General features: G+C 57.9%; 1 protein-coding gene across 1 annotated transcript; it reads left to right on the top strand.

Annotated features, from left to right (window-relative positions):
• Positions 1–1,769: 1,769 nt before the first annotated feature.
• Positions 1,770–13,105, top strand: NCLIV_004870 (putative DNA gyrase subunit A; the record flags this gene model as incomplete). Its single annotated transcript, XM_003879997.1, has 15 exons — positions 1,770–1,924; positions 2,989–3,388; positions 3,708–3,820; positions 4,538–4,657; positions 5,122–5,191; positions 5,310–5,446; positions 5,744–6,089; positions 6,521–6,581; positions 7,259–7,433; positions 7,894–8,084; positions 8,274–9,003; positions 9,332–10,494; positions 11,132–11,225; positions 11,666–11,838; positions 12,432–13,105. 15 exons carry the CDS (start codon positions 1,770–1,772, stop codon positions 13,103–13,105), a joined length of 4,602 nt encoding a protein of 1,533 aa, XP_003880046.1.
• Positions 13,106–13,638: the final 533 nt, after the last annotated feature.

The raw sequence follows: 13,638 nt of genomic DNA, 5'->3' as shown, positions 1-13,638 counted from the left end.
ACCCTTCCAAGCGAGTCGGGCCTATCTTCATTCAAATGACAGGGAATACTCCCGGTCTCTCGGGGAAGCGGCAAAATCCAGACGTCATTTGTCAGCCCCGCCCAAACCTCCAAAAAAAAAAAAAACTGGAGATGGGTTGAGGCCGAAAACAAACTGTTTCGTAGAGTGGACTTGTGTCTTACCTCTCAATCGGTAACGTTACCGCAATGCCGCAGTCTCCCAGACCCCACGTTCTAAAACATCCACCGCCTACTCGCTGTCGCTTACGAAAAAAATTCTGTGGTGAGAGTCCTTATCTTCAAGAAAGTAGCTGCTCAATGTGATGGGCTGATCAGCTAGAAAAAGAGCATCTTCGGCAGTTATCTTCGAAGCTGAACACCGTCCAAGGGGGGGGCTGCTTTTGCTCTGAACACCAGCAGACTTTTTTTTGGGGCGCCTGGGTTCGCTGGGCAAACGGCAACTGCTGCTACCAGTTCTCAATACGACTGACTGCCGAGAACAGCGGAGCCGAAATGAGACAACAGAATAGACGAGAAAGCGGTCGCACGGTCCATACGCCTACACACTCTGCTCTGGAATTTCCCCTGTCACGGCTGAACCTACCGCCGCCAGTGTGGTTCGCAGCAGGGATCTCCGGGGACCGCTTCTTTTCTCGACTCCCGGCATAGCCGACACCATTGCACACTCTCCTCGAGGGCCGTAGATCCGAGGCGAGATTCCACGTCGTTGCACGTATTTGTCGCTCGAGCAAACAGAGTTGACAAACTTCGCACGTGTGCAACGGCGACGCGTCGCGCCGCGTGTGTCCTCGGAAAACTTCGTTTTCAAGGCAAAAGCGGTGTAAAACGTTTGACACAACCTCGGCACCCATCTGGTTTCCTCACTTTCTTCAGAACCTTTCGTCTCGCGGCGCACCAGGCTCGCCGCAGGGGGTGGCTTTCTCCTCTCTTCTCGCGCTGGCCGGGGCGCACCTGCTAGCCCCGTTCCGGAGCAGTCGCGACAAGGTGACAAACATGCGTTACGAATGCCTCGGGGAATCTAAATGGAGGATCGAAGTGGGGGTCAGTAGCAACGTCCATACCGTGCTTGGACGCGCTGCCGTGACGAACGAGGCGCGAGAGGAAAACTCCCAAGCACGGTGAAAAGGCTTTCTTGTCTCGGATCTTTGTCCTTGGGACGCCAACGGGGAGAGACGCTCTCTTTTCCGTAAAAAGAAGACGCAAACGTTCCCCGGCTTTACGCCGTGCGACGAGTGAGCGGTGAGGGCTCTCGTCGCCGCCAGACGACCGCTCGCGACAGAAAGCGACTACGCATAACGGGCTGTTTCGTCAACTGCATGAAAAGACGTAAACAGAATGGAACGTTTGGACAAGATTTGGGCACTGGACGCTGGCGCTTCGCGGATGACCCGCACGTTCCACCCAGATCCCAAAGCGCCGTTAGTACTACTCGTGGTTGGCCTGTGCATGCCCGTGGAAGAGAAGACGCTCCATCGGAGAAATACACGGTTCAGTCCTTTTTCGCGGAAGATGTATCCATTGCCGCGCCCCTTTGGAGCGCCCCGTTTCCTCCAGAAAATCCCCCTTTCTGATGTAGCTTATGCAGCTCTTTTCTCCGGCGGCGTGCACTCGACCTCTCTCGAGAGGGTGTTGACGGCCGTGTCGCTGAAGACAACGGCGGGCACGAGACAGGGAGACGTGAGACAAAGGAGGGCGGCGCCGTGCGGTTGTTGCCGCGAAGTTTCCTCGCGTTTCTCCGTCCTCTTTTTTATGGGGCCGGATATCGCTTTGCCCGATTCGTCTCCACAGTTCATCCTTGCGAAGCAAACAGAGCGCGACACACAGTGCACGGCCCAGAAAAAACGGTCGCGCCGCTCTCTTCAGCGAAGATCTCGCAGGGGACAAACTCGAGCAGTTCGAGAAGGGTGCGTCGTTTGATTTTGCGCATGAACTCGCTTTCGCTTGATCTGCCTAAACGCGCTGAGGGGACGAAAAACAGAAAGCGCGCAAAACAGCGAAGAGCCGGCGCGGGTTCTCCGCCGACTGTCTCTCTGGACCCCCTCTCTGCATCTCTTTCCGCGTCGACGGGCCTGCAGAGGATGCCCAGAAGACGCCGACGTGTGCATGTCCTTCTCGTTTCCTTCTCGCCCGCCATGCCCGGAAGCCCTTTCCGTTTCGTTTCGCCTCTCCGCGTTTATTGAGGTCGAGTCTCTTCTCTCGGCCTGCTTCGATCGGGGGGTCAGCGACAGCTTAGCCCGCTATTTTTATCCAGATCGCAGGCGGGTACACAAATGGGGGGTTTTCTCTCTCCCCCCTTTTCTTCTGCTCTCCGCTTTCTCTTTTTTCTCCTGGCCTTCTTCTCTCCGTGCTCCGTGCACACCGCGGCTTCAAAACAGTCTCTCGTCTCTTCGTCAACGGCCTCACCTGGAGTCAGCCCGCCCCGTGCTCCCCGCTCTGTGGCTTTCTTTCTCTCTTCTCTCTCTTTTTCGAGGTCTCCATGTAACGCTTCTTCCCTTCGCCGCCGTTCTGTTGCCAGCGCGCCTTCGAACGCCCGCTTTCCTCTTCACAAAAAACCGTCGCCTGTCTCCGCTGTTCCAGTCTCTTGTTTTCTCGCTGCTTCGCCTGCTCTGTCCTCTCGACCTGCGCTCACCTTTTCCCGTACGGCACCTGCTGCGTCTTTCTGCTCGCTTTCTGCCTCCTCCCGCCGCTCGCCACGAAGACCAGACGCGGAGAAGACAGATGCGCCACAGTCAGGATGGCGAGGGACGGAATCCGCGGCAGGGAGGCCGCTCTTCTCTTCGATTCGTGACGCCAGTTTCCTCCCGGAACTCTCCTTACCTTCCCTGGACGAAGGACGGGGTAGAGCGCCATCAGCGTTTCGAGTCTCTCCTTTCTCTCTTCGGTTTTGCCCCACGCAGCGCCTGGACTCTCTAGGGGGGAAGCAGTTGTTTTCACCTCTCTCTGTTCCTCCGTATCCTTCGTCGCCCAGTCTCGCCTCCGCTTTCGCCTTCCCCTCTCGGGCGTTTTCCTCACCGTCTTGTCTCTCTCTTCGCACTCCTCTGTCTGCTTTCGGGCTTTCCTCTCCTCGTGCTTCCGCCCTCCGCCCCGGAGGCCTCGGTGTCCCCGCGCCGGTGCCGCCTGCATCTGCGCTCGCCGCTGCCGAAGACGCACACAGTCGCGCTGCCGCTAAGGCGCAAGATGGCCAGGACGCGAGGCGCTCTGCCGTCTCTGGCTTCGACAAAAAAGTGTCGCTGCTCGATACACAGTTCGTCGAGGAACTGGAAAAGAGTTTCCTCTGCTACGCGTACAGCACGATTCTGTCTCGGGCGCTTCCGGACGTCCGCGATGGTTTGAAGCCTGTTCACCGGCGGCTTATCTACGCCATGCAGGTGCGTCACCCGTCTTGATCTCGCTCTTCACCCGCGTGTCTCTGTTCTTCCTTTTCGCAGTCAGGCGTCGCTCCGCCCCTGGGCCACCCTCCTCTCTTTTCGCTCGTCCCTCGTCACCCTCTTCCCCGCTGCCGGTGTGCTTCACCTTCTTCCCGCCTCTCCCCCGACCAGTCGTGCGCTGCGTCGCTGTTCGCCGTTTTCCCTTTCGTGCCTTCGCCCCATGTTGGCCTCGTCCACCAAGTGACCGTCCCCCGCGGGGCCCCGGAATCGCGTGAAAATCTGTCTCGCTCTCTTGTCGACCGCGCGCGACTCTGTGCAGCAACTGCATGTGCACCCTTCGGGCCCCTTCCGAAAGTGTGCGAGAGTTGTCGGCGAGGTTCTCGGCAAATTCCATCCGCACGGCGACCAGGCAGTCTACGATGCCCTCGCCAGGTCAGCGCCGTTTCCTTGCTGCCTCCAGTTTCCCGCCCTCGTACCCGTTCTCGAGACGCGTTTTTCCTAATCAATGGCCGAACGAGACGACACGCGCTTCGCGGTTCGCCCTCCGATTCCTCCGGATTCTTTGCTGTGCTCTCGGTGTGCCTCATCGATCTCGCGTCCTCGGTTTTCCTTACCTCTGTGTGCATCTGACACTGTCTCGCTCTATCTCGCGGCCACGCGTTGCCTATATCGCTCTCTGTATGTACACCTCAATCCTACGTTTGACGCGGCGCGCGCGGCGCGCGTTCGTACTTGCTTGTCTCTCTCAAGCGCTTTTCTGCGCCTGGAGAGCGCGATGCGCGTATCCCCCTGTGACTCGGTTTCGACCGTGATGCGCCTTCTTCGTTTCTGCGTAAATCCGTCGCGTTCTCACGTGGCGACGCGTCCACGTACGGCCGACGCCTCCTCGACGAGTGCGGGCCTCGAAAACTAAAGACGTCAGTCCCAACGGAATCCTCTCTCACCGGGTTGTTTCTCTGAGGCGAGAACCCCCTCCTCAGTTCCTCGCAGAGCCGTGTTTCGCCTGGCCGCCGAACTGCCTCTCAGCTGTCTCCGCTTGTTGTCCACCGTGTCGCACGTCGTGCAGCGATCGATTTCGACGCCGCAAGCGCCACTGCTGTGTTGTTCTTTTAAAGGAGACGCGCATTCTGTGTGCCTGCGTCTCTCCAGACTCGCCCAGACCTTCGTCGCCAGGCATCCCCTCATCGACGGTCACGGAAACTTCGGCTCTGTCGACGGTGATCCTCCCGCCGCCATGCGTTACACGGAGTGCCGTCTAACGCGTTTCTGGTGAGGCGAGCCCCGGGATCTCTCCGGCTATCTCTGGGGCCGAAATCGTAGTTGCCTGTTATCCCTGTCAATGGCAGATGCTTCCGTGCTGTACTGGATGGATCGAGTGGCGAGCGGCGAAAAGAGGGCGGAACCTCGGGGTGTATCAGCATCTCTGGGTCGGCGCGTGCCTCCTTTGGTTTTGAACAAGAAAGGAACGCGTTTCCGGTGTGGCGTTCGACGAACAGCGCCCACGTTAACACTGTCGACGCTCCGGTGTCTGCTTAAAGTGCAGAGAACAGCGGAGATCCAGGCAGAGACGTCTGCGAGTACGAACCCTGGGGTGTCTCTGCTCGCCTACCGACGCTTTGAGTTGCGGCGGTTGAGGCCCTCGAACGCGGCGGCGACAGAGGCACAACGCGCGGCAGCGAGACGAAGCTGGGAAAGAGTCACCGACGAAACGGTTCGTGTCTGTGTGGATTCAGCGAGGATGCACTCCTGAAGAATCTGAGTGACAAAGTCGTCCCTTTTAGGCCGAATTTCGACGCAAGCGAGGTACGGCTGATCCCGACGCGCTTCCCAGAGCCTGGCGCGCCGGTTCCAGTTCCCCGCTTTTCCTCTGAGCTGTTTTCTCTCCACATAGCTCGCCGCGTTCGTTGTGTTTTTCCTTCAGGAGGAGCCTGTCGTTTTCCCGGCGTCAGTCCCCCTCCTGCTCATCCAAGGCAGTTCTGGAATCGCCGTCGGCATGAGCACTCAGATTCCCCCTCACAATCTCCACGAGGTCATCGACGCGGCCGTCGCTCTGATCAGGTGCGGAAGGAAGTCAGCGGGAGTCTCCTTCAGTTATCTGAGCGACAGTGCGACGAAGTGATATCAAACAGTTCAACTCTCTGTTAGTTAACTCAGTCAGTGAACCAGGATACTGAATTGGACTCCAGTTAAGCTATTTACATCGCGACGCCATCGGGTTTGGTAACTAGCTGAGTTAAAGGATACAGGGTACACGAGCAGCCAGACGGCGGATTCTCTTTGCCGGACCACGGCGAGGCTGACGGCCGGTCCTGGCCCGAGAGTGATACGCCTGCCGCTCTGCGCCGTTCTTTCCAGAGATCCGAATCTTCCCGATGAAGAGCTCCTCAAAATCGTCCCCGGACCCGACTTCCCCACCGGCGGCCTTCTCGTGAATGCAGAAGAAATCCCCAGCGCGTACAAAGAAGGACATGGCCGAGTCCTCCTTCGAGGCAGAGTTCATCTCGAAGGCGAAGAGGGAGAAGAGGAGGGAGAAGAGGAGGGAGAAGAAGATGTTAAAAAGAGTGCGGTGCGCGGCCGCGACCGCGAGCGAGAAGATGGAGGAAATGAAGAACAAGAAGGGAAGAGAAGCCGAATCAAAGGAAAAGAAAAACGAAAAGAAAGGCGACTCGTCATTACAGAGCTCCCCTACGGTGTCAACAAGGTACCAGCGCAAACAAGAAGAGCCAGCAGCTACACTTCTCTATTCAATCTCTACATATAATATATATATATATATATATATATATAGATTGAAAGATATTCGATGTATAGATACATTTATGCATAGATGTATTTGTGAGGATGTAAATGATGCTTGTCTCTTTATCCGTACGTGTGGATGTAACGAGAACTGAACGGGGAAGATGAAAGGAGCGACATCGTGTGCGCAGGAGACTGGTTCGTCTGCATCTGCCCTTTTTGGCTGGCGGTGTTGGCCGTTCGCGTTTTGGTCGGTCAGTCTCGAGATTCACCCGGACCCTTTCCTTTCGTCTCTCTCTCGCCTCGGCCCTTCCTTGTCCCTCTGGGCCTTGCGCATTCGTCATCAGTTTTTCTGCTGTCCCCTTTCGTTTTGCGTCGTTTCTTCCTGTGCAGAGCACCGTCATGCAAGTCATTGCCCAGATGATCTCTGTGAAGTTCCTCGAAGGCGTCGCGAGTAAGACAGCCCCGCAATCCGGCATTCCGCGTCTCCTCTCCGTTGGGGTTTCCCGTTCTTCCTGCTCCAGTGCTGTCCCTGCCTTCGCATGGCGCCTTCACTTTCCCGTTCGCCTCTCTCTCTCTCTCTCTCTCTCAAGATGACTTGCTCTAGCGTCGATGCGAAATAGGAGCCGGCATTCTCAGTGCTGGTGCCCCGGATACCCCTCCACAACCCCTTTCGTGTCTGTGTTCTGACTCTTTACGTTTTGAACGGTGTCTCACGCGCACACATGGCAATAGCCACGTCCATCTGCATGCACGTCTGTCGATATGCATAGGCCGCTGAGGAGAGGATCTCGTGCTCACTTGCCTCGCTAGACGGATAGGGCTAGGTGTGGACAGCTAGTAGGTCGTCTCTGCGCACGCGTGGCCGCGGCTGTCCAGAGTCGTGTCTGTTAGATGCTCACGTTACCGGCAGGCAAGTTGACAGCCTTCATGAACGTTCTTGCAAACAGGCTTCATGGTGCGCACTCAGGGCCGCTGTGGATCCTCGGGGGGAACAGGCCAGGGACAATCAAGAGGGGACTCAAGGCGCGACCAGTGTCTGGTCGCGTCCGCCGCGTCTGTGCAAGAGGCGCAGTTTTGCGCCTGTCTCTGCCCCATCCAGAGTCTTTCGCTGCTGTCTTGCTCGTTCAGGCGTGCGTGACGAGAGCGACTGGCGAGGGATCCGCGTGGTCCTCGTGCTCCGCCGGGAGGCTGATGCTCACACGATCTTGACGCTTCTGCTCAAGCACACGAATCTCCAGGTGTACATTCCGATGAATCTCATCGCCTTGGAGAAAGGCACGCGGCCCGTTCGCTTCTCTCTCAAGTAGGCCAGGAGGGGATTCACACGCGAACGGAAAACATTTCCAGACGCAGAAAGCGCTGCAGGCGCCTCCAACTGCATTGCATGCGCAGGAGGCCCCCGTAGCCCCGCCGGGCCACGTAGTTCGATCTCTTTGGAAGGCGACGCGCGGTTCAGCAAAGAAGGGAAGAGAAAGATTTAAAATGCTGTCGAGGCGACAGGCTTCCCCTTCTGCAGAGGCTGCCCCACTCGCGGCGCGTCTTGCCTCACGAAGGTTCTGCGGCGCGCGCCGCGTTCACACCAGACACGCAAGCGTCTCGGTTCACGCACGCGAAACACGACGCAGACGGCAAAGACGCAAAACACAAAACCACGAAAACACGAAAAAACCAAAGACAACGGGGCCGTTTGCGTGTCCACTCCCCCACGGCCGACGCGCCTTTCCGGCACCATGGCGGTGTGTGTGTCGCTGCTTCGTTCTTAGGTCGCTTTTGCTTTCTTGGATTTCCTTCCGCTTCGACACACTTCGCCGTCTCCTCGCCGCGGAAGAAGCGGAGCGGAAAGCGCGGAGCCATCTGCTGGAGGGTCTGCTGCGGGCTGTGAATCTCATGGACCAGGTGGTGAAGACGGTCCGAGAAAGCTTGAGCGCGGACGAGGCCAAACGGAAACTCGCCGGTGAGTCTTGCCTCCTACTCCTCCGCTCCCTTCTGCCGCGGGTTTGTGCCTGTGCGTGTGCCTGCGCGTGTGTCTCCATCCCCTCAGGCGCTGCGCGTCCCTGGGCGTTTGGTTAAATTTCGTTCCCCGCGGTTCTCTGGCTGTGTGTGTGTGTGTGTGCGTGGGATGCCGCGCGTCTCGGCTTTGCAGAGCCCCCGCTGGGCTTCTCGCCTGCGCAGGCGCAAGCTCTGCTGCGACTGACGTTGTCGCGGCTGACGCGTCTGGAGCGGCGTCAACTGGAGGACGAGGCGGCGGAGCAGACGCGCAGACTCGCGCGGCTGGCGTCGCTGCTGGCTCACGACAACGAGATCTACGATTTGATGACCGACGAACTGAAGGCGCTCAAGTCACGCCACAGAGCCCCCAGACGGACAAAGGTCGTTTGGCCCCGGGGGAAAGGCCGCGACCGAGCGAAGAGGCCCGAACGGACGCCGGGGGCTGGAGCGGAGGAGAACGAACGGCCAGGCAGCAGAAAAGGAAGAAGTGGAAGAGAACAGCCAGGTGCGGGGCACGACTCGGCGACAGTCGGCGACGGGACGGAGGCACGCCCCGAGAGCGAGGTTGCTCGAGTGTCTGGGACGACGGAGGCGAGGGAAGGAACTCGGACTTACAGACAGGCGGTTTCTGGTCGAGGCGAGAGGAAAGACGCGAAGGGAGCACGGGGCGGGGGCCGAGACGAAGGCGAGAAGAATCGAGTGACAGGCGAAGGGACGGCGTCTCACGACTCTGCAGCAGACGCCAGAGAGTCGGGGGACGTGGAGGCCTCTGAAGCGGAGAGAGACCCAGAAGGGGAAACGAGCAGAGAGAGCGAGGAGGACGCCCATGTCCCTTTTGGGGAAATTCAAAATATGAACAAAGAAGACTGCATTTCGAACCAACGGTACGTGTCTCTATCCGCCTTGAAGCACAGGGTTTGTCACCGCGCGGTCTTGGCCTCATGCACATCTAGGTAGACACAGAGATCGAGGGAGAACATGCCTCGTCGCGCAGTATGAATGAGTGCAAACACCAATGTGTAGGACACACGCGCACATGTCTTCACCTTCTCTTCACCTTACAAAAAAGTAGATCTGCCTAGATAAGATACATCTGTGTAGGTGACCTTCCAATGGGTGGTTGTATCGTTGGCGGGCGACTATGGAGAGCGTTTCCTGTTTACCTGCAAGGTGTCCGTTCGTTTCCTTTTCTGGCGTTTGACGCCTCTTCAGGAATGTCATTCTTCTTTCTTCTCCTGCTCTCGTTCGGCGTCTTCCTCTCTCCGCGTACCCGACCCTGAGGCGGGGCGCCTTGGGGCTGCGGAGCCTCGCACGTTCGTCGGCTCTCGAGGGCGAAGAACAGAGGCGCGACGTGGAAGACGAAGATTTAGGTGCAAACGGACTGTCGACAGTGGGAAAAAGATCAGACCTCGGCGCGCCTTCTCTCCAAGGCGTCTGGAGTTGCTGGACGAAGGACCGCCTTCTGTTCATCTCTGCAAATGGATATGTTTCGGTCGTGCCTGCCTATTTGATTCCTCCCGCGTCGCGCGTCTCGCGAGGGGCCAGCCTTCCGCATGTCCTTTTTGACGGCTTCAAGAAGAAGAAGCTGGCGCTGCTGCGGCCAGACGAGAGGGAACTTGGCGCGGGGAGTTCTGCCGACGTCCTTTCCGAAGAAGATCGAATCAAGAGAGAGGTGAAGCGAGAAGAAAAAGAAAGGAGGCTGCTGCGCGAGGCGTCCCAAGTTGCCACAGTTCTCGCTGTAACGCCGAGCTCACAGGCGGAGAGCGCGCGGGAGGTGGGCGCAGCAAAGAGTGGAAAAACAAAAAGACGGTTCCTTCTCGTGGTGACGGAGCAGGGAAGAATCGCCAAGGTGAAACTGGAAAGGATTCTCGGACAGCACCGGGAGACAAAATTCAAAAAGATCCTTGCCGTCGCGCCTAACGACCGCGTCCGGGCAGCGACGCTGCTCGAAGAAGAGGTGGATACGGGCGAGAAGAAAGAAGGAAGCCGCGTAGGAGACGAACAAGGAACGGCAAAGCCGACGAGCACCAATGAAAAAGAAACGAAAAACAAACAGGGAGGAACACGAACACCAGGCGACGAAGCCGAGAAACGGGAAGAGGAAGAAGAGGACGAAGAAGAGGACGAAGAGGACGAAGACGAAGAAGAGGACAAAGACGAAGAAGACGAAGAAGAGGACGAAGAGGAAGAAGCGGACGAAGAGGACGAAGAGGACGAAGAGGAAGATGTCGAGGAGGACGGCAAAGAGGATGAAGAAACCAGTTTTCAGGAGGAAGAAGGCGAAGCGGGGGCCGAGGGAGACGGAGAAGCGAGCGCACAAGAGTTAAACACCGACCAAGGGAAGACGGACACGAGATCGCCTTCCATTGTCATTGGTGAGGGTTCAGCGCGTGAGAAACCGCGCTCTTCGGTTTTCTGCGGTTCGCTTCGGCGCGAACGCTTTCTCTCCTGTGTGAACAGAGTGCGAACACTCGCGCAACGTGAGAGGCCAGGGAGTTTGTTCACGGTGTGTGGGAGGAAAAACGCAGAACGAACTGGTCCCGAGGCGACAGGAAACCGACACGAAACTCTCCCGTTGGTCTTCTAGGACACATCGACGGCGTTTCTCTCGATTTTCTCAGATCGCCGTCTCGTGGGTATTGTGTCTTTTGGGTTCCCACGTTTCAAGACATTCTGGATCTTTGGACATCTCGGATCGCCTCGGCAGGTCGTGGCCCTAGCACCACAAAAGTTCTCGATCGTTTCAACAAGTGGTGTCGCTCTCTGAAGGAGGCGACGTTTGTTCTTTCCCGAATCGATGGTTTTTGCGTCGGTGTTTTCCTTGGTCTCTCTCCGTCCCTTTCTAGTCTTTTTTTTCTTTCCGTGGTCAGCTGATCAGCTTCATGCTTTCCTTCCCTTTCGGCCCTCCTCTCCTTCCTCTCCGCGTCGGCTGGTTGGGCGTCGCTTTCGTCGTTTTTTTTCCATCCTTCTTTTTGCTGCTCGATGTTCTTGCTGTTCCTTCGGCGCTCGCAGTGACTCGACACGGCATGGGCCTTCGCTTCCCTGCTTCGTCCCTTCGTGCGGCAGGGTCCAGCAAGACGCGCGGCGTCCGCGCCATCCGCTTGCGGTAAGTCCACGTCTTCGCGTTCAAAACTGCCGGAGTCAACCAAAAGAGAAATTCAAAGAAAGGCGGTCGCAGCTCTCCGCTAAGCGTTTTGTGTCTTCAATTCCTGAGCGCCTCGACCTCCCCGTTTTAGCATGTGCTGCATAACCGACAGCGGGAGCGATACCATACGTTAAACGCATGCAGACTCTGGAGGCTCCTCTCCTCGTTTGGTGTTTCTTTCGGCCCGCTTCGTCCTTGCGTTTTCTCTCCATGGCCTTCCGGTCTGGATTCGTCTCGCGACATGCTCTCACGAAGGCTGCTTGCAGAGCCAAGGACATTTCGTCTCCACGTTTCGTCTGCCAAGCGCAGTCTAGCCCGTTCGTCCGCTTCAGGTGCTTTCGTGTTCATTTCCTCCCTTTCTCTGCTTTTCTCTTGCCGCGTCGTGTCGCGTTTTTCTCCAGCGCCGGGGACTCCGTGGCCTCAGTCGCCGTCGTGCCGCCTCAGCTCGAAGGGCCAGAAAAGACAACGGAAGCGGCGAAGGAAGGAGACAGCCAGGCGACGGAGACGGGCGAAGCGCGACGCTCGTCGAACGAAGGCGAACCTTCCCTACTGATTGTCACTGCCGCTGGGTTCGGTAAGTGTGCAAGGCGAGCGAAGAAGGCTTTTGCATGCAGGCGCCTCTTCTCTTGCAGAAATTGTGTGTCCACACCGGTTCGGGCATTTTGACTGCTGTCAGATGGGGCGTCGCCGCTACGGCCGCCTCTCTCGCTGGCGTCTTCGGACGCTTCTTCTCTCTCCTTTGCTTCGCTTGGTCGCGCCTCCCGGTGTGCTCAGTTCACGTGGGCACGAACCGATGCGCGCATGTCAACACACTTTTCCTTCCGTTCTCCCTGGAGAGGATCCTCGTGCGCCTCGCCAGCCCCTGGACTTTTTGTGTGGCGGTCCCTCGCGGGGTCGCGTGCCGCCCATTTCGGTTCGGCCAGATCGCGTGGCGCGTGGACTCCTTCAGTCGTGGATGCGGTCGAGGGCCGGAAAGGAGCTGAGCTCTGGAAGGCGCGTTTGGAGTGTCTGGGAGGCGAGTTCTGAGACACGCGCGGGCCGAATAAACGGCGGGTTAGTAGTTACTTTTAAAGAGAGTATGCGTTAGGCGCTGGCGAGGGAACTCAGAATAAAAACTCGACAGACTCTGTGCGCCTCTCGCATGCAGTGTCTGCCTCCATTGTGAAGTGCACTTTGCCTTCCTGCACTCTGCCGACTGCCTGCTCGTCCCCGCAGGAAAGCGACTTCGGGTATCGGCACTTCGGATGCAACGGCGAAGGGGTGTAGGCGTCCGAGTCATTCGTCTGGTGCAAAGAAAACAGCCGAAGCGAGAAGCTGGCGAGTCTGGAGCGCCTGGGGAGAGCGGCGAGTGCGGATCTGACGTCCCGCCGCGACGGGAAACGCACTGTTCGAGTGCCTGGAGGCAAGGAAAAGGCTCAAGCGCCGACTCCAAGGAAGAGCGAGAGGCGCATGCGGCGAAAGCAGGAGAGGATAAAGGACTCGAGGGGACGCTTACCTCTCAGGAAAACGGCCTTGCCGAGCCATCGGCGTCGGAAGAAGGGAGCAATTACGTTGTCGCTCTGTTGACGCTCGCATCGTCTCGCGAGGCAGGCCGCGCGAAACAGGCCAAGGGAAGCGAGGACAGGGAACTTCTCTCAGTCACACAAGACGGTTTCCTGCTGCGGCAGTCCTGCGAAGGCATTCCAATGCCCAGAGGGAGGCTCGCCCGGGGCGTCACCCTTCAGAGACTCCCGCTCAGCAGGAACCGACGGAGACCCGCGAGAGATTTGATTGTGGCCGCAGATCTTGTCCACGGCGGGGCTTCAAAAAGAACGGGGAAGAGACGGAAGGCGGAAGAATAAAAGTCGGAAAGACGTCTCGGTCGCTGGTCTACAACGCCGGAGAGACGCGTGGAGCCAGGGCATAACGTGCGGATATGACGAGACACTCTGGAGGAAAAAAAGAGCAGCATGGAAGTGGACAAGATTCCGCTCAACGGACCGAAAGAGACGAAGACGCTGCGGGCGCAAATCTCTGAACCTGAAGCCGCCGCAGCTTTGGACCACGAACGAGGGAGTGCGGAGGGAAAGCGACCGTATAGTGAAGCAGTGAAGCTGTTTACATATGAGGGGGGGGGGCTGTCCGCGTCCACGCGGGGATATTAGAACCTAAGACTTTTTTTGTTCGTCTCGTCGAGGCGTGGAGCCTTGCTCCGATGTTCCGTTTGGCAGGTTGTGACGACAGGTTGTGTGTATCTGCCTAGCGACGCTACCGATTTTCCACGCAATGTCGCTAAGGAAGCAGCGCAACGTTTTCTTTTGTCACGGCGGTCCCTTCTGGATTTTCGTGTGTGGCTTTCGGACACCGCGGCCCGCTCCGTAGACGAACTCCGGAG

The sequence above is a fragment of the Neospora caninum genome, chromosome II (assembly GCF_000208865.1).
Source record: "Neospora caninum Liverpool complete genome, chromosome II".
Taxonomy (NCBI): Eukaryota; Apicomplexa; class Conoidasida; order Eucoccidiorida; family Sarcocystidae; genus Neospora; species Neospora caninum.
Note: the sequence above shows the minus strand (reverse complement) of the source record. Positions and strands in the feature narration are given on the sequence as shown.